This window comes from Nannospalax galili, unplaced genomic scaffold (assembly GCF_000622305.1).
Source record: "Nannospalax galili isolate Female #2095 unplaced genomic scaffold, S.galili_v1.0 scaffold182, whole genome shotgun sequence".
Taxonomy (NCBI): domain Eukaryota; kingdom Metazoa; phylum Chordata; class Mammalia; order Rodentia; family Spalacidae; genus Nannospalax; species Nannospalax galili.
Window position 1 is genome coordinate 4,256,110 of NW_008348662.1, and position 21,194 is coordinate 4,277,303.

Here is a 21,194-nt window from a genome sequence, read left to right on the forward strand (position 1 = left end):
GCATGGGGAATTTTGTTTTAAAATGATAATGGTGTTCCTTTACTGACACGGGAAAGGCTGGAGAAGTCAGCTTTCACCCTGGGCAGGAGAAGGAAAGGGTCCAGATGACATCCAGCACTGCAGTCTGCAGGTACAAAGTCTTTTCTCATTCCAGTTAGTTCCTCTGATGTGTGGAGGGAAGTGGGAAGGAAGGCGGGTGGCAGGAAAACCAGAGCTTGAATGATCCAGGAGTTTAGGTGAATCAAGGATCCAGGGGAAAAGGTGTGTTGCCCATGGTGACAGTCAATAGAGCTAATCCAGGTGACCCAACAGTTATAAGCTCCGTTCCTGATTGCTGACAGCACCACACACATTTTCATTAGAAAAAAAGAAAAGATGTGGGGGGAGGATAATCTTGTTGTGATGGAATTCTTGAGAATTATTGAACTACTTAAATCATATGTATTTATTGTGACTAAAATTTCCTGGCTGTTAAGGTGGATTTACATAAGATCAGCGTACAGGTAAATAGCTCAATAGTATCACAACATCTGTAGTTTATGTTTAGATGTATCATGGGCCAAGTTACATTAATAGACTTTGCAAAATTTCTTCTGTTACAAAATATTTCAGTGCCATGGTCCACACGGGAAGAACTGGCTGCTTTCTGGGCAATATCAGAGTTATTTGACTTAATTTACTTTTTAGTGGAAATTTCAGAGAGGAAGATTATAAATAGGCACATAGAAGGTCTCAAAACTGTAACCCCAAATTGAGGGAATGAGGGAAAAATTGATTAGATTTCATTAGATTGATTTTGAAAACAAAGTGGTTAGAAGTCTTAGTAAGCGGGAGTATTCCAGAGAAATAGGAGGCAGACACTGGAAGGATTCAGACTGACTTAGGTGCTTTGAATTCCCTGTCTGATTTCTTGATTGTAAGCCATCTTTTTTCACATTTGCCTCAAATTACCACAAACGGCTGTATTCTGTGTCTGTGTACCAAAATGGTTTAGTGCTTCTTAAAGAACTTTAAGGGAAATTAGCTTGTTTTGTTTATAACTCAGTCTCAGTGATAAGAAGGAAGGGTTTTGTTGTTGTTGCTGTTGTTGTTTTCCAGATAGGGTCTCACTATGTGACCCTGACTGGCCTGAAACTTGTTATGTAGACCAAGTTGGCCTCTAAGTACAGAGATCCTTCTGCCTCTGCTTCCCAAGGGCTAGGATTAATGGCATGATCCTCCACACTCAGCAAGAAGGTAAGTTTTTGCTACCATAGTTTCTCTCTTTTCTAGCTGACATGAAGAAAAAGAAAATAATGTGGCTTTGAGGTTCAACAAGATTGGTTTTAACCTGATCCACAACTGAGCAATCTTGGTTAAATTACTGAACCCGACTTATCTCTGAGTTTTTATTTTAATCCGCAAAACTTGAATGATGCTGATAAGTACCATATAATGTAGTCTTGTATTTCATTTTTAAACTTTTATCAACTGACGATATTGTATTTTTAACAAAAAGACTGAACTGCCAAATGGCTAACTAAATTGCTTTATAATCACAGTTAGATGTTATCAAACCCTTCTGAAGTTTTGTGATTATTGTGTCAAATTCAGAGAGCCATCTTATTTTTAAATGATGAAGCCAAATGTACATGAAAAGCAGTTTATTTAAAAATTGTCAAAATTTTGACAGAACTTTAAAAGCTATTTCAGGAACCTGGTGTGGTGGCACATTTGTAACTCTGCCACTCAGGAGGTAAAAGCAGAAAGGACAGTTCAAAGGCATTTTTGGTTTGGTGCCAGCCTGGGTTACAGGAGACTGTCTCAAAAAGCAAAACAAGGACTGGCGAGATGGCTTGGTGGTTAGGAGCACTGGCTGCTCTTGCAGAGGATGTGGGGTTCCATTTCCAGCACCCACAAGGCAGCTAACAACCATCTGTAACACCAATTCCAGGGGATCTGTTGCCCTCTTCTGGCCTCTGTGGGCATTGCATGCATGTGTACACTAAAATTCAGGCAAAACACTCAGACATATAAAATAAAATAAAATTTAAAAACAAACCAACAAATAAGACGATGCTTTAATTAGAAGAAGTTTTGATAATAAGAATCAAAACTAGTAAGAAGCAGGCCTAATTCCTCGAATTTCCACCAGACATCTTAGTCATTCTTCTAGACAGCAAAAGACTTGCTGGGTTTGTCACTAGCATCCAAGGGCTGACTAAGCTCCTGGGCAGTGAAGAGATGTCAAGCGCCATCCGGGCACCGTGGGCAACAAAGATGCTGTAGGAAACTGACTGGAGTTATGCACTTAGCTTTGACAGCATCTTTGTCCTTGCGTGATTAGTTTAATTTTTGGAGCCAGCCTGCTTCAGTTCAAGTTCTCAGTGCTGTGGAACTTGGGCTCCTTGCTTGAGATCTGTGCCTCAGTATCCTTATCTACAGTGGCGATAAGGATAACAGTGGGGCATTGGGTTATTTTGAAAATGAGGTGGTTGATATAGGCAAGTCAAATAGAGCTGCATAAGGCAAAGAGGAAGTTCTGCATCAAGAGCAGTATTCATGGTCTATCAGTGTGCTGGCCTGGAGCTAGTTCCCCAAACCCTCCTGTAAGTGAACACTTTAAAGTACGCCCAAAATCTGAGATGATGGACTCCTTGAAAAAATTTGCTTAGTTTTCATCCCAGTGGAGAGCCCTAAAGAGATTGAAATCTAAGGAGGTGGACCACGCTTTGGGGGCAATCCTTAGTCATACTATCACTGAATATTTCTAAGTACCCATGAAGTCCACTTAGCTCTCAAGGCACATTCCCTACCTGTGCTGGTTTTCCATATCATAAAAGGTAACTGCCCTCCCAAATCCTGTCAGCTAAATGTGGTGTCAGGGAAGGACAGCCTAAGGGTTCTGTGATTTGAAGGTCTGGAACTGAAAGCATTATATCATCAGGGGATAAACAGCTAGCATCATTTATCATCACTGGAACAACTGTTTTAACAGAGGAATGAGTTAAGTAGTTCCTCTAAAAGGGATTAATTATAATGTTATCCTTATGCTTAAATATTTATGTGGCAAGTTCAAGAATTCTTAGTACTTGATCCGTCAGTATTTTTTAACAAGTCACAGATTTTGGCTGAAACTCAAATTTCATGGTGGGTGGAGTGATAAGTTTCAGGATGTCTTTGGGGGTTTAAAATGACAGGGAGTGTGCCCACATGAGTAGTCTACAGGGAGGACGGAGCTACAAAGGCCAGGAACACGTCTCAGGTCACTGACTGAGTTTATTGTTATCAGTCTTTCTCTTGGGGTAAGAACCAGTCATTATCTGAACTTTGTAATAAGAGAACTCTCCGTAATTCAAGGAACTGTTCCTTGAACATGTTAAGGATTGTTATATTTATTCCTACCTATATGAATTTCTAAATTCTTCCCCTGATATTTGAAGGGAAAAGGTATGCTAATAGTTTCTTTCTTTGGCAGGAAAAAGAAAAGAATTTAATTACTGTTCACAGATCTTCAGCTATTCTTAGAGGAACCTCGATGACTCTTGGAGACGAGGTGAGGCAGGGACAATTCTTTGAAAGCTTGGCATACAGTCTCAAAGTGTTACTTGAGTAATGTTCCCATTTTTCTTTCCTTAGTTGCTTTGTGATGGTTATTTGTATGTGTGCAGGATCGTGAGAGAACATAGACATGTGCATGCTGCCTCCAGCCTTCTGAATGGTTGTGGTTTTATATCGTGTTTTCTAGTATTTACTGAATTTCATGGTTCTAATGTATTCAAACATAAAAATTCATTTTCTTTCCTTTTAACTTAGCTTCTTTGAAAACATTCTCAAATGACTGCTAAAATGTAACTGTGAAATAGTATCGTGAGGCTTGTTTGGTTCCAAATTTAGTAGGAGTAAATACAATACTGTGTATATGAAACCTGCTATTAGGCACAAGTGTACTTAATGAATATGTGTTAATTGAGTGATTCTCCTATATGGTCTTGAATAAGTAAAAAATCAGGATGAAATAATTTGTTTTGTGGTTTTATATGACTTACTTTACAGTATCACCATTGACCTCACCTCCTGGCTGTGTAAGTCAGGCAGTACTCATCAACACCTAGTCGGCACACCTCTACCACCCTGTGTTGCTGATCTATCAGAGTGACCTCAGCAATCAATCACCAACACATGATTCGTAAGCGTAGGATGGAGCTTTGGACCTTGGTAATTCTGACAGTTCCCATGAGTTTCACAGCAGTGGAGAGTAAGTACTGCTTTTCAGCTCAGGTTTAAGTTTTTAAGTTCATTCCGGGAACATTTTGCCTCATTTTCAGTAGTTTGCTTCCAGCTGCAGCAGTTGAATTGTAGGCTGGAAAATTCTTTTCCTTTTTCATATTCAGTGATTCTTTATCGTAAGTCTCTGAGAAGGAATTATCCATAGCATACGGATCATAGTTTTAGAGATATGTCCATCAAGATTGATCACAGTGCCTACATGTGAGAGACATTATAGACTTTTGTTGACCAGCATTTAATTTGTTCAGATAGACACAACTGCTTGCCCTTGGAGCAATGTGAGAGATTAGCTCAAATTGATTTCTTAGTCTGCTGCACCAAGTAGAACATTTCAAAAAAGACTTTGTTTACTTATTCTTTCTTAAATATACAATATATGGTCCATTTTCAAGTTTAATCCTATGTGGAAGGATTGGTTTTCTCATTTGCTTAATTCAGAATCATAGTCATACTTTTTATTTGCAGGTAAACCATCCTGGGGCCTGGAAAATGAGGCTTTAATTGTGAGATGCCCCAAAAAAGGAGGGTCCATTTACCCTGTGGAATGGTATTACTCCAATTCAAATGAAAGTATTCCTACTGAAAAAAGAAATCGGATCTTTGTCTCAAAAGATCATCTAAAGTTTCTGCCAGCCAGAGTGGATGATTCTGGGATTTATGCTTGCATTATCAGAAGGTATTGTCTAGGTGACGTCACAGTCTTTGAGTCTGCTTCCCTTTAGTAATGGTTGGCAGTCTGCCCTACTCCTTTCTGGAATGTATAAAATGATTTGAATAAAAGTCTTTCTAGCACTGCCATCAGGTTGAAGGGTGATGGAATATTTGGAGATACAATCGCAAGGAATATATGTTAATAATTGGCATCCTGATTAGAAAAATGCCTAGCTTTCCAGTAACCCAAACAACAAAGAATAATTTCTTATTTTTTGGCTGGGAATAAGTACAACCAGAATATCAAACAGGAAAACAGTAGCATGAACACTTGGTGTCACAGAGGTCAGTGCTAGATGAAAAGATGCAGATACCACAGCCAGAGACACAGAAGTAAACTGCAGAGAAATGTGCTATGTCTTCAGATCACTTGGTCTGCAATAAAACTGTAGCATGTTTTGATTTCATGTGTATTTGGAACCTACAAAGTGTCCGGTAAGTAAAAGGCAGGACTAGGTAGAGTTCAGTGGCTAGATTTTGGAACTGCAGTTCAAATTCTTGACCTTCCACTAGTTAGCTGTATGTTACCAACAGGTTACTTCACTGCCTCTCAGTTCCTAGCTGTACCTACAGTGGCACGATTACCACCCAAAGCATTTCTATAAGGATAAAATGAGGTAATACATGAAAAGTAAGCACATCAGAACTTACCAGTACATGGTAAACCTTCAGCAAATATTAAGAGATATTTATTCAGGTCGGGATCCTGACACTACAGCACATATAATGCTCAATGAAATGGTGAGGAAATAATTTTTAGGAGTTTGCTGTATCTCAAGGGTAATAAAAGAAACAATTGAAACTTGGTATTTTAATGATTACTTTGCAGTAAGAACCACTATATATAATTTTTTAAGGAAGGAAAGCAACATTGTGTGAGGAGTAGAGTTGGATTATGATATATCATCATAATAAATATCTCTTTTTTGAATGCATGGCTTATTTTAATAGTCCCAACTGGAATAAGACTGGATATGTGAATGTCACCATACATAAAAAGCAACCAGACTGCAACATTCCAGATTATTTGATGTATTCAACAGTAGCTGGATCAGAAAAAAATTCCAAGATATCTTGTCCGACAATTGACCTCTATAATTGGACAGCCCCTCCTGAGTGGTTTAAGGTAAAAGGAAGTTGGGAGGAGGAAAAGATTGTACAATTGCCATAGAAAAAAGAGAAATCTCACAGAAAGGGGAATGGATTTTTTTTTTTTTCAGAATTGCAAAGCACTTCAAGGGTCAAGATACAGGACACACAAGTCATATTTGTTCATTGACAATGTGAGGCATGATGATGCAGGCGACTACACGTGTAAATTTACACACACTGAAAATGGAACCAGTTATAATGTGACTGCAACCAGATCATTCACAGTTAAAGGTAAGCTCCTAGCTCTAACAAAGTAGATTTAAAGGAAGACGGAGTGGGAGAACTGTGAGCTTCCAGGCATATTTCCTACACCCCATACACCTCTGTTCCCCCGCCTCCCTCATCTTCCACATTCTCTACTACGACAGGTAATTTCTGATGCACCATCAAGGTCTAAGAATTTCAGGGAAAGACATTGCATTACTGATCCAAAGTTAAATCTATTCTTTCTTCTGTGACTTATTTTTTCAAGGATAAAAGCATCTGAATGCTAACAGAATTTACTTTTTTGGAGTGGCAATATAATAATCTGCCAGTGATTGGTTCCAGAATGCTCATATACCAAAATGCTGGATGACTGAGTCTCATATATTTACACAGAAGCTACTCATCTCTTCCCACATGCTTTAACTCACCTTTGGATGGCTTGGAACAACTGGTTCAATGTATATGCTACATAAATAGTTCCATTTTATTGTTTAAGAAATACTGACAAGAAAAGGTCTGCATAATAATCAGCACAGGAGCAACTGTCCCATGTTTTCCATCCATAGTTGGTTGAATTTGTAGATGGAGAAGCCACAAAAATAAAGGCCTGAGTGTAATGGGATAGAATGTCGTGTATAGACACTGTTGAGTGGTTTCAGTCCTGTTTTACAATACTTTTGGCATCACCAGTGTCTTCAAGCAGGTCATTATCTGGAAAAGAACTTTTTCTAAATATATTTTAAGTATTATAGAAGACATTTTAGGAGAAAGACTTCCTAATCATAGTTTATAAAGTTTGCAGAATTGGGGTCTTTTTAGCACAGCTTCCTCTATAGATGCCGATAGGTGGCGCTTTTCCACATAGCAGCTTTCTTTCTTTCTTCTCTTTCTTTCTTTCTTTCTTTTTTGATGTCTTATCTTTTTTAAAATAAATGAGAATTTCATACATGCATATAAGTGTTTTGATCAAATCCATTCCCGCTCCCTCCCCTCCAACTCTTCCCATATCTCCCATCACTTTTTTCTGACAACTTTATGTACTTGTTCTTCTTCTTTGATTTATTATTTTTTTATGGGGCTTTTGGCTACTCTAACATTACCCCCTCTGAAGAGGTAACCCTAAAATCTCTTAAGGATTAGATAAGAAACTCCCAAATATTTTTGATATTTTTGGCCTTTGGAACGGAGGCCAAGGACATTGTGAGTTTTAGCCAAGAAACTGGCTATTTTTCTTTGGGTTCTTTTTACCCTAATTGCCTAGTGAATTGCTACCTCCTATTCTTATCACACCATCCTCTGAAGAGGTTACCTAATAGGGAATCTGGATGCAGACCACTCTGGCTTCTTCCATGCTGAACAGGGACGCAGGATGAGGCAATCAGAGTACCCCTTCAGTGGGTCTATATAGAAGACTCCCAAATTGCATAACTCTTATCTCGAGGAGGAAAAGAAAGTCTTTGAATCGTGAATAGGAGATGTGAAGGAGAAGTAAAGGCAAGAGTAATTAGCATTACAAGGTCTAGACAGGGAACTAGAAAGAAGTCAGAATAGGGCAATTTTCAAATGCTCATATGAGAGTCCATTGGAATTCTTGACAAGGCTTCCAAAAGCATCCTTCTATTGGGTTCCTCCTCATGTTTCTTTTCTTGGAAAGGCTGGAATCAAGAGTGATGTATTCAGGACTTGCTGTCAGGTATTTCGATAGCTGTTGGAGTTAGAATCAGTGTCAGTTCCCTCTCAAAGGCTTCTAGATAGGGGGAGAAAACAAATGAATTCATCATTTTAGAACCATTTTAGAACAATAGCTGGTTGTCTCTCTTAGCTACAGGTGGGCACTACAGTATTGGAGACCAAGATTTGAAGTCTTACATCTGAGCAGCACTTTCTGGTTAGGAACAAAATCATCAATGAGAAATAATTGTCTAAATAGCTTTTTATATAGACTTAAGCCTAATGTCTGGGAAGTGTAATCCCTTGAACTCTTAAAGAAATATACTGATGACTTTATTCTTTGGTTATACTTTCCTTTTGGGTATTTAAGACCATACAGTTGGCCCAAATAAATCAATTTATTTTTACACTTAAGGTCATTTGAGGATCTGTTCCTCAAGGTCACATGGGCTTGGGGGGAGCTCCTGACTCCTTTCTTTAACCAGTTCCATCTATGTGATGATAAGTCAAAGGTCCTGCTCGACCACGTCTGGCTTCGCTTGGAAGCATGAATGAGATGTTCCTCTGAGTTGACACTCCTCTTTGTAGACTAGCAGCTTTCTTAGGACTAAGCAGCGGTGTAGAAAAGATTTTGTTTAGAGATTTTCAATACTTTATTGCTATCTGTGTCTCTCAGTGTCTACCACCAACCTCTGCAATGATTCTCAATCACACCACCTTGAGATAAATGAGTACCCAGGGGTGGAGGAGCAGCTGTGCTCCGGACCTGTCTTCTTCCCCACTCTCTGCCTCAGTGGTCATGGGAAGGAGTAAAAAGAAGATGGACACTGCAGTGGAGAACTGTGAACAGTCCACTTGGGGGCTCATAAATGCACCACTTTCATGAGACCATTGACGTTTTCTTCTCTGTAATTTTATGCTTATTCTGGAGAACTGTAGTTTTCAAACAATTGTTAGGTGACATAATTAATTTAGTGGGTTAGGCCAGTATTTGTTTTAATGATAGAGACAAGAATAGAAGATATCAAAAAGTATCATATAATCAGAAAATGTGTTGCTTACAATGTTTTTGCTTCATTTATGTATATCACCAAAGGTTATTTTCAGAAAAGCTGAATATTAACAATCCTTCAATACTTTCTTAATTCTTATATTTTCTACTTTTGTTTTAATTTTAAGATAATCCAGGCTTTTCTACATTTCCAGTAATTACAGCGCCCCCACCCAATGAAACAAAGGAAGTGGAAATTGGTAAGAAAAATTTAACAGTGCTTTGTTACCTGGAAAATTCTTCATGACTCCTGGTCCGATTTCCTATAGAAAGGTCCGATACTTAGTATAGGAAACCTTGGGGATTATGTGAGACAACAGCATGGAAACATCTGCCCCAGGTGCTTGCTAGCATTGGGAACCCAGTCACAGCTATACAAGGCACTGAGTTTGTATTGAGCTTAGAATCCATGTTTCTCTCGTGTAAGCATCTCCTTTCATCATCACATCTATCCAAGAGGTTGGCACTGTCTTCACTTTACTTTTGAAGAAGAAACTTAAACTCAGAAATGCTCAATGGCATCCCAAAGGTCACGAATGAGTAACAGATAAATAAAACGAAAAAACAAGAATCCAGACTTCTGGCTCTTTACATTTCTGTTCCTCCGGGTTTATACTAGAAATGGGATAGCGTGAAAAGGATTCAGCATGCAAAACAAACATCACTATGACCATGATGAGTCACACATACTGCATCACCTCTCTGTAGCGTGTAAGCACCATGCTCCCAGCCTCACGGAACCACTCTCTGATGAGCAGTGGTATCCACATTCTTCCCTGCTTTGCCCACATCCTTTCTTCTTGTGTCTCAAGAGAAACCTCATTTGTATAAACCTCATTTGTATATCACCTCCTCTGTATAATCTTCCCAAACCACCCTCTTTCCTGCCAACATCAGTTCAGATCCAGGGTATTGCCATTCCCATCTGTAGTGTGACAGCCTCTGATCCTTTCCCCATCGCCTGGCCACCTACAGAGACTCTCTGCCTCTCACTTGCCTGATTCCTAACTGAGCTTCTAGAGTTCAGGAAGGGAGGGTTAAGCACATCCATCAGCCTTGATGTTTTCACTTCTGAAAGGACTTCTCCAGTTGAAGGAAGAGAGAGCTCTTTTTCTGAAAACGTAAATGGAGGATAAGAGCTGGATTGGGTACAACAGTTTTGTCTCCAAAGGTAGCTTATGGAGAGATGAGGGGCATTCTATAAGAGGGAACAGGCCAGTTAAAAAAGTAACAGGAAATCTTACATGATTATATAAAACTATGAAGTGGGAGTCATATGCAAGTTTAGTTTTCACTGAGGTAAAGGATTGGTAAGAGCTACCTTCAACTTAACTGTGAGAGGAGTGGAGACACTGAGGGGAGAACAAAGAAAGCACGGGAAAGCCAGGAGAGAGGGAATCAGGCAGATCTGCAGGAGAGGTATTCCAGGAGTGTTTAGAAATTGAATGCCACTTGCAGAATTTGTTTACTGGTGAATTTGTTTGCTTGCCATCTAGGAAAAACAGTCAACATCACCTGCTCAGCTTGCTTCGGAAAAGGTTCTCAATTCTTGGCTGAGGTCCTGTGGCAGATTAACAAAAACAAAGTTAGGGACTATGGTGAAGCAAGAATTCAAGAGGAAGAAGGGCAAAATCACAGGTATTTTTATATTAAAGCTGAAACGTCTCTTTTCCTCTCCTCACAGCTGGCACTTTCCAGGGAAACATTAACAGTAAGGTGTTGCTTTCTCAGCTCCAGCAATGACCTGACTTGTGTAGATTCGGTTCTAAGAATAACTGGTGTGAAGGAGGAGGATCTGTCTCTGAACTATGACTGCGTGGCCCTGAACTTGCATGGCATAAGAAGGCACACCTTAACACTGAGGAGGAAAAGGCCAAGTAAGGAGTGTTCCTCCTACTTTCATCACCCGAACCAGCTGAATCAACTGTAAACTGGAATAGTTTTCTTAGAGGACTGTGTGTTGCAGTTTGATCTCACAGGATCCATTATGACCATGGAAATGGGTGGCCAGGCTCATGACCTGTGCTCTGGAGGATGCTATTTGAAATCTGGTCTCTTTGGATGTTTTCCCTTGCTTGGAGGACTCTACTGCTCTATTCCTCCTCTCCATGCACCTCCTCCTCTTCTTTGTTCTCCTCTTTTTCTTCCTCCCTCCTCTCTCTTTCCCTCCTCTCTAGGTCTCTTTTATCTTTCAATGGATCCCTCAGCCACCCTTTCTTTGCACGGGCCACAAAGGCAATTGGTGCCAAACTGGATTCAAAAGAGTTATCAAACTGTTGTGTTTCTTTGTGCAATCCTGTCATGGAAAATAGCTTTATAAGCATTTCATTCCAGAGCACTTGATTAGTGTTTGATTTTACAGGTAGGTAGAGTAATCAATCCCATTAGTTAAATGAAGCATTTGATCCCATTTTAAAAGGAGGGAAGAGAGAGAGAGAGAGAGAGAGAGAGAGAGAGAGAGAGAGAGAGAGAGACTTTAAGCTCATACTGACATGTGGGTCAGGGGCCAAATTCATTTGTATGAACACACTGGTGGAAAGGATGGGTGTGGGGAAACCAGTTTGATATAGTCATGGTCCAGGTCTCTGCCTGATGTGGTATTTGGGATTTTTAATTTTTATTCTAACCTCTAATTTTGTAAGTTTTTAGAAAACAGAGTTGTGACTCACATAGATTATTTAAGTACTGCTATGCTTGGTAGGAGATCGGGCTTATGCCAGTGATAACTGTGCTACCCCAGGACTGCCCATGGACCACAGCACAATGTTATGGGATGGCAGAGGACACAGTGGATCAGAGTTATATTTGTATCACCTGATTTTTTTAATTTGTTGTTTGTATGTCATTGTACTTTCTAGCTTATTTTTTATTTCATTTGTTATTGTTCAAATCAATGTGTTTATATTGTTTCAACAACTCAGTGCTTTAAACAAAAATTATCTCTATTGCTGTTGAATTGTCATAATGAATTCTTTGATTTCTGAAATTCTGATATTTCTTAAACTTACTTAAGAAACAATAATTTAAAAGGCCTATGTCTGCATATCACTGAGCATTATTAAGTGTGCATTTGAGGCTTAAGAAAATAATACTGCATATACATATTCATTGTTTTCTGTGTCTAGGCCTGATCTAATTATTTTACATTAAAATTTCTCATTATCTTCTCAATGCACCAGAGAGAGACTATTACTTTCACTTAATAGGTAGGACAAAGGCAAAGAAAGCTGGATGGCTTGCTGAGTGCTGTAGTTCTAGACTGGAATTGAAACACCGGCAGTATTTTCTTATTTATAAACACTTAAAGGAAGCACTTGTGTCTAGCCATTGCGGACAAAATTTACTTATGCATTTATAAAATACTGATACTCAGGTAGATATTAAACCTCCTCAGCTTTTCACAATATATCAAATCAACATCTTGGCTCTAGTTATTTCACAACAATCCCCACAACAATTAGTTTCCTTGCGTGCACCCGACTGAAACTTTCAGACTATCACTTCAAATGAGTTACATGGAAAGTTCTTACCATCGAAACCCATGGCAATGCAGGCAGGAAGCTATGGCCAATTTTTAGTTCTTTCCCCTAGCTTTGGATCACTGCCACTTGACACTTCTTGAGTTTATAGTGCTGGGTGTAGAGAGATGAAGGAATTTGCGAATACTACCAGGGCTTTTCAACATCAGATCTTAGTGCCTGTGCTTGGACATTTAAGACTAAAATGAGAAAGAATCCAGAGAGATGAAGGAATTTGCGAATACTACCAGGGCTTTTCGTCAGATCTTAGTGCCTGTGCTTGGACATTTAAGACTAAAATGAGAAAGAATCATGTAGCCAAATCTCACTTGAGAGTGTTCTCATATTTATCTGCAAGCATCACAATTTCTCACAAGTCTGTGAGGGACATCAACTTCCAACAGGCAAGAATACCATGAATGGCTACAACTCCTTTGTTCAATTTGTACATGTCTGTTACAAGTTCCTGAAGCTGGAAACCATGTTGCTTGTGCGTGCTGTGAAACAGGGAATGCTGGGACTAAGTTCAGTTTGATCACCGAAGTGTGATCACTCTCAGGGAAGGCAGGGACACTGCAGGACCTAGAACTCAGCCATTTGACTTCTCCATCAAACATTCCCAGTGATCTACACAGCTCTTGCTTCGTTTTTGTTTTCACATCACCCACCTTCCAGATGCAGCAAGTCCCCTGCCCTACTGGTTCATGTTCCTTAGGATTATTAACAAACACTGGACTTGCCCATTCCTTTCTCATTATTTCATGAATTCCAGTGCTCCTTATCCCTTACCCCAACTATTCATTCTAGTCTATTCTTGGAACTTGATCTCCTCTCATATAAACAAGGCTCCCACTACCATCACATTAATCTGGAAGAAAAGCACTTTCATTAACATCTCATTCCTTCACATTAGAACAAATTCCTTAGGAAAAGATTGGAGCAAACATAGTCCTGACCACATTGTCCACGAATTCCCCAAACTGGGTTACTGTAGTTCCTCAGGACATATACTCCAACCTCTGCACATTGGTTCAGTATCTTCTTTGCATAAGAGGGAATTTCCTTTTCTGTATCTCACCGCATTCTTTCTGTCCTTTAGGAATCTCCTTTTGCAGGAAGCTTTTCTTACCCATTCCAACACAGAACAAAATGCCTTCTGTCAACTGAAATAACCCTTTGCCTTCCATCTTAGTTGGGTTTACAGGTGTCTGTGTGTCTTCTTTGTCCTTAAGAGCCCTCTGTGCTATCTAGTCTTAGACCTCCTATAGAGTGTGGGCTTATAAAATTGATTTTGAAAGTAACCATGAAACTTTCAGGTTGGCATTTTGAGTGTGAATCTCACTAATATGTGAATCAACTAACGATGGTTTTCTCTACCTCTCCATCTCTTGATAGTTGATCATCAAAGCACCTACTTCATAGTTGCAGGATGTAGTATGTTGCTAGTGTTTGTCAATGTCTTGGTGATAGTCTTAAAAGTGTTCTGGATTGAGATTGCTCTGCTCTGGAGAGACATAGTGACACCTTACAAAGCTAGGAATGGTAAGTAGCAAGTTCAAGATTTTCTTCAAAAGAAAAAGCACTTATAGTTACTTTAAATAACTATTAGATGCTTGTCTGTTAATCTTTCAGTAGTTATGCTGCTAAACCCAATTTTCATTTTCTTTGCTAAACTTATCAAGGAGGTTTCAGAGTCTACACAGAGACTGTTTTCCTTGCTGTTTTGTTGAGCTTTGTGGTCCTGAGATTCATCTCAAATATTCTCCCCAGTGGGATAGCTATTCCTACTGACTGCCTGATAACAGACTCTGCCCAAAGCCCAGATCAGTTTCAGTATTTTAGGAAATGTATGTTGGTAAAACTTCATGAGGTAAAACAGCAACAAAATCACTCCTATTAAGGAAGAGCCTCTGAATGCATGCTCATTTTCCCAGAATCCTTGCCCATGAGTAAACATATACACACAGTGTACAAATGTAACAGGATAGTTCTGCCTGCTAAACATGGAAATTACTTGCTTTCATTTGAATCAAACATGTTAGATATTTCTATATAGTGTAGTCAACTAGCAACTAGTTGAGTTGTGGAAAATTCAGGCCCCTTAAGAAATTCCGTTTCCTTGCCATTTAGCATATTGCCTTTAGCATATTGACTTCTTCTGGCGAGTATTACATTTCCCAGTTATCTTTGACTTGGTTTTGCTTTTGGTGGCTTCAGTTACCTAGGGTCATCTGAGGCTAGGCCATATTATATGAGGAACTGATGAAAGACGCAAACATAAGTTTTAAATTGAGCACTATTCTGAGTTGTGTGATGAAACACACTGCCCTGCTCTGTTCCTGAGTCTTGAATTATCCCTTTGTCCAGTGTATCCATGCTGTATATGCTGCCTGCCTGAAAGTCACTGTCTCAGTTAATAGATTGCTGGAATCCTGCAGTGCTTGTAATCAAGTAACCATTATTTTATTTCATAAAGACCACAAAGTGCAAGAGTAGTGATGATGGAAATTTTGTTGCAGTCTGTTGCTCCATTTTATTATTAGCCATGGCTGTCAATCTTTTACTGTGCCCAATTTATAAATTAGACGTTATCTTAGGTATGTATGTGTAGGAGAAAAACATAGCGTACAGGGCTCAGCACTGTCTGTGACTTCAGCATCCCCCGGAGGTCTTGGAATATGCTTTGTGAAAAGATGAGGACTGCTGTATGGAGAACACGAAAGATGGAACAGGCCGGCCAGGCAGAGAAGACAGCCAAGAATGATAAATGCTAACACTTGCTAATCAAGTTTGACCATCTGACTTGAAGTATCCTGGATGGGCTCTCTGTTTTCTATCATTCAAACTAAGACAGTAAAAAGGAGAGTCATTTGGGGCTGAGTTTGTGATTTCGTGGTCCCCTTCGGTGGTGGTGGGTTGTCTGTGTCTTTTGACTTTAGAGTATTTTAGAGGATGAAATACATTCGTCAATAGCCACACAAGCTGATGAGAACTGTCATCAATCAAATGAGCATTTTTAGAAAGTATTGAAATGGTATGTCTTGCTTTTATTTTCAGATGGAAAGCTCTATGATGCATATGTCATATATCCACGGAATTTCCAAAGTCGTTCAGAGGGAGCCAGCTCCATGGAGTACTTTGTTCACCAGATTCTGCCTGATGTTCTTGAAAATAAATGTGGCTACAAATTATGTATTTATGGAAGAGATCTTCTGCCAGGAGAAGGTAAAGCTGCCAGCATACCTTGGGGATAGCCATCCATTTAAAAATCTAGAAAAGAGACCGAGAGAGGGTAATATTAGGTGGTGAGGAAGGATGAACTGGGCAAAGGGGCACTTGGGACATGAAACAGAAAAGGCGTCTGGAGATGGGAGGGTAGAAAATCGCAAGGAACACAAGGTCTCTGTCTATGCTATTTCACATTCATTTCCTCATTTCCAATGACATGAATTCACCACTGCTCTCTAAGAAGATCTTGAGTTGTTTGTTCATGGTTGTGCTTCCTGAATGCATTTTCAGCTTCTGCAATGAGAGTTGGTGTGTCACATTTTTTACTAAGTCCACCAAGTGTTGATTGCTTCATCCTGGCCTGAGTGCTCTATTAAAGCTGGCTTGGGAAAAGAGATTAGACCTTCCTTAGAATTTTTCCAGTATGGACCAAGTCAACTCCCAGAAGAGAGATTATCGGGGTATAAAGTGATTCAGGGCTTCTATAGAGGGACTTTGGTCAGTTCAGTGGGGCAAGGTTTCTTGAATTTGTATTCTTCAATGTGTGAATTAAAGAGAATGTAGATTGTTAGGCCCTAAATCTATAATACAACCTCTCTTCCCAAGATAGAGAGAATGTAAGAGCTAGAGGTGGTAGGTGAATACAAAAACTGTGCTGTCTGGACCCCAGAGGGTAGTTGCACATATGAACACACAGCACTTTGTGACAGCATACACAAACATGTGCAAGCCTAAGCCAGACAAAAACTCAGCATGGAAGGGGGAGGTGGGCAAGGCCAGCCCTAACTGAGGAACAATTGGTAATTGATTGCTGTTGGGAGAAGGAGAGTCAGTTTCTTTAAGGTTTGACATAAGATAGGTTGACCAGGCTCCAGGGGATGGACCCACACCCAAGAGTATTTAGGGAACACAAATTAGACTTGATAAGCTTTTTAAAAGTGATAGAGGACATGAAGTCTGGGGGAGTGGAGATGGAGGAGGGGGTCTGAATATGATCAGAATACATTATATGAAGTTCTCAAAAAAGTAGTAAGTAAATGTCAGAAGAGGACAATAGTCTAGAAAGAAAAATCCAGTGATCTTGAATTCTAAGTCTCTCATGAAATGATGAGCTAGATACCTTCACAATCCCAGGAGCTGAAAAGTCTGTTAATATTCATCTGCATAAACAGAGAGCCCTGGGATGTGTATTCTCATGGTGAAATCAGTAAGTTCATTTCTACCTTCTGAACATGACTCTGTCAGGTAGATTATAGCAATAAGATTCTTATATCCAAAATATTTCTGAGTCAAACATTAGACTTCCTAGAAGATTGATGAGAGGTCTCCGTCCTTTCCTTGAATGCCTAGATGCAGCTACTTCGGTGGAAATCAACATCCGAAAGAGCAGGCGGCACATGTTTATCCTGGCTCCTCATATGAATGACAGCAAGGAGTTTGCCTATGAACAGGAAATCGCCCTTCACAGTGCCCTCATCCAGAATGACTCCAAGGTCATTCTTATTGAAATGGAGGCTCTGCATGAGCCAAGCGAATTACAGATTGGAGATCTTCAAGATTCTCTCCAGCACCTTGTAAAAAAGCAGGGGACCATCAAGTGGAGGGAGGACCACGTGGCTAACAAGTGGTCCCTGAGTTCCAAATTCTGGAAGCACGTGAGGTACCAGATGCCAGTACCAAGCAGACTCCCCAGCATGACTTCCAGAGAGGCTTCTTTGAGTGCCCAGGGGCATGCTTTGGTCCACTAACACATCTGACTTTGTAGACTGACTTCTCAGAGCTGGAGTGTGTCCCAGCAAGGGCACTGGGAGCTGAAGTGTGAGAACTGGGGACATCAAGGGTAGTCAGACCCCAGGTTCCAGCTAACAAAGCTGTTCTGCTTTGCCGATTCTAGGTAGGCTCAGCTCCTCCCCTCTCTCTGCTTTCCTTGGCCTGTTTTATTTCTTTGTGGTGTAAAATCATGTCCCCATCTCTTTTCTCCTCTCTCTTCTACTTCTCTTTATTCTTTTTATTTTTCATCAATAATCTACATTCTGAATAGCAAGTAAAGATCTTAGAATAAAATTCCTGTTCATCTCGAAGTGCATTCGCATCCCCATGAGCAGAACACTGTAAATCACATTCCCAACATGCCAAAATTTCTTTCCTATCTTATTTGGCAATTGCCTTGTTATTCCAATATTGCCACATTTGTTGGACTACTTACTCAAATTTTCATTAAAATCAAACTTTTTTTCAGTTCAAAATTTCTTGTATATATATTTATACTCTTTAGAAATATGCTCTTACTGTAAAAGAGAGATGTATTAAAGAACAGAAAGTATAAAAGAGAAAATAACAAAAATTATTCATAAATCTGTTATCTTAAAATTAACTTTGGTAAGTAACTTTTATTCTGTATTAAAAATAATTCACATTGATGCATACAACTTGTATAGCTGAGATTATTACCATATGGATGTTGCATTTGTCCTGTTTATCACCTTAATGAAAATATGTGGTGTGTCACTAAATTTTTTTCACATTTACAAATATTCAGAATGTCCTAGCTCAGGGTTATACCATAGGGAACAACTGAAACAGCCAGATTAGAAACAAGTCTGCCATGACCACATTAGTATGTCTTCTATCTGTCAACTAAAATAGTTTTGTAGCTATGAGACAACTTAATCTGTAATACTATTACTATGAAATGTGTAGGGAATTTTGACAAGTCAGGGTTATCTTGCAGTCCAAGATCGTCTTACCAGTCTTCTGCAGGAGGACACACATACTTTGGGGACATAGATGTCTGTCAGTGGATCCTGAGCCAAGGGAAGTATCTTACTGGTACCTCAAATTTTGCTAGTGGATATAAATCCTACTGTTGTTGAGCTATTAAATAAATGATCAGATTCCACATCGAAATGGCAATGGATGCAAAAACCAGACAGACCCTTGACAAGGAACATGATGAACTCACAGTCCTCCCTGCCTTTCAGAGTTCTGACTGAGAAGTCATATTTCCTGGAGTTTGTGTAAATGACCTGTAGTAACTTGCCATTCTGGGGACCCTGTACTGTTAATCTACATACTCTGAATGCATTGCTGGATATAATGCAGGACGCAATGAAGTTCAGTTCAAAGGTGAAATTTCATCTGAAGTTGATCTGAAATTCAAATTTGCCCATGCATCCTGTATTTTGTTGCCTGGCCTACTATAGTAGATTCCTGTGCTTTTACGTGTCATCATCAGATTCTACTGAATTTCCAAAAACTGGCCGTGAAAAATATGTTGCATATAGATTGACTCATATCACAGAATGTGGTCATTTTGGATCCACCAGCTCAGTGGCCATGAGTAAGTTCCTTAAGGTTCAAATATTAGTTTCTTTAGGTTAAATGAAACCTAATAATAATAAACACTTTGGATCTTATGTGAGAAAAAAAAGAAGTAATATTTGGACTACAGAAAGAATTCAATAAATAGAAATATATGGACTTATGGAACCTCAATGTGTATCTTGTGAAGTTGATTGTATTCTGTGATTGATCTTAATGAAGACCTCTGAAAATTAAAATTCTCTTCAATCTTATCCCTGGGAATAGATTTCAACCCTGCTTCCTCGCCCACTTAAAATGGTAGGTGTACTTTTTGACTTATGAACACAGGGAATTTTGAAACTTTTTCCTCTTTACATTATTGACTTGAAAGCACAGGGCCAAATTTAAGATCTTTCTACAATGAATTTATAAATGATGATAACATGGAATTGATAATGATTTTGTTCTTGATTCCATAGTATCTTTGTTTTTTATTTTCCCCATAACTTTTCATTTTTAAGATTGTTTAACTCCACATTATAAGCTTCTTTGCAATTATTCAACAAATATTTACAAGTTTTGGAATGTCTCCCTTATACTTCTTTGGAAGGTGGTGTGTGGGAAAGATTAATAAGGGATCTTTTGAGTTAGCTGGCCCTGCTCACATTTGTAGGCCTGGATGCCCACTGTGGAAACTTAGAGCTGAGACCATGGGTAGGTCCAGCTTAGGGGAAATGAACATGACTGTACTCCCCACCCCTACACCTTTCTTTAAACATATATCACTTCCTGTCACCTAAGCCCTTTGGGGCTCAGTTTCTACAACCAGAGAATGAGAGGCTGCAGAAGACAAGCCTTGGGGATTTATTATTTACCCTGGTTCAAATGTGTGGGGACGTCAGAACATCTGGGCTCTTGGATTTTCATACCACATCTCCAACTTCATTTGGTTTGCTCCTTTTTGTGGTCAGAATAACAGATTTACATGAGGTAATGTAAACAAAAGGTCAGTCAAAATTTGTCAATGGCTACCACACAATCATGTTGAAATTATAAAGACACAATTATTTTTGAATCAAATTTGCACACAATAAGAAGTATATGCTGTGTTCAGTTTAATGGGATTTGACAACTGAACATATCTGTGCAGTTCTCGGTCCAGACAAGACTAATATTTCCAACATCTCAGATGGTATCACTGTGATATTACTCAGTCAATCCTTTTCTTCCTCCAGAGGCCAATGATGTTCTGGTTTCTGCTTCCATGGTTTTAGTCTCATCGGATACTGATGCTTATATAAATAGACTTCGATGATGTTTACGGCTACTTCCGCACAGTGTATTTTCCATGTTCACCCGTTTTTTAGTATGAATCAGTTTATGCCTCTGCACTGCTGAGTAGCATTCAACTGTGTGGTGATTTCACTTTGCTTAGCTTGGCTGGATATATGGATTGTTTCTTACTTATAGCTATTATGAATGTGGCTCTCATGAGCGTAACTCTGGACATGTATTTCTTTTTGGTCAATAACCAGGAGCACTCACAGGATAGATGAATGTTTAACTTCTTGAGAAATGAGAACAAATTCTTGCAAACTGTTGTGCCATTTTACATTTCCTGCAGTTCCAGAAAAACGTGCTTGCTTCTCTGGCTTGCCAATAAGTGGTATTGTCAAAATCTTTCTACTTAGTCACTGTAGTCACTGTTAAGTGACTCACTGTGATGTCAGTTCACTGACAATTAGTGGTGCTGAGTCTTCTCCATGCTCTTACTGGCCATGAGTAGATCTCCTTCAGGGAAGGTAAAGATTTTTGGCCTTATGGTTTGGCTATGCAGTGCCACCCCAAATAGCTCCTGTGCTGAAGGCTTGTTCCCCAGCAGGTGGCGATACTGAGAAATGACTGGATTATGTGGGTGCTAAATTCATCAATGGTAAACTGATGAGTTCCTAGCTTGATGAGCTATTAGGAGAAGGGGCCTGTCAGAGGAAGTCAGTGGGAACATGGCTTTTGGACATTATCACCAGCCTCTCTCTCTCTCTCTCTCTCTCTATCTCTCTTTCTCTGTTTTGTGGCTACTAAGA

General features: G+C 39.4%; 1 protein-coding gene across 1 annotated transcript; it reads left to right on the top strand.

Annotated features, from left to right (window-relative positions):
* Nucleotides 1-4,015: 4,015 nt before the first annotated feature.
* Il1rl1 (interleukin 1 receptor like 1) lies at nt 4,016-18,005 on the top strand. Its single transcript, XM_008845908.3, has 10 exons — nt 4,016-4,237; nt 4,735-4,945; nt 5,932-6,106; nt 6,201-6,363; nt 9,190-9,261; nt 10,558-10,699; nt 10,793-10,938; nt 13,975-14,121; nt 15,637-15,804; nt 17,158-18,005. The coding sequence occupies exons 1-10, from the start codon at nt 4,162-4,164 to the stop codon at nt 17,553-17,555; spliced, it is 1,698 nt and encodes a 565-aa protein (XP_008844130.3). The 5' UTR covers nt 4,016-4,161; the 3' UTR covers nt 17,556-18,005.
* The last annotated feature ends 3,189 nt before the right edge of the window (nt 18,006-21,194 follow it).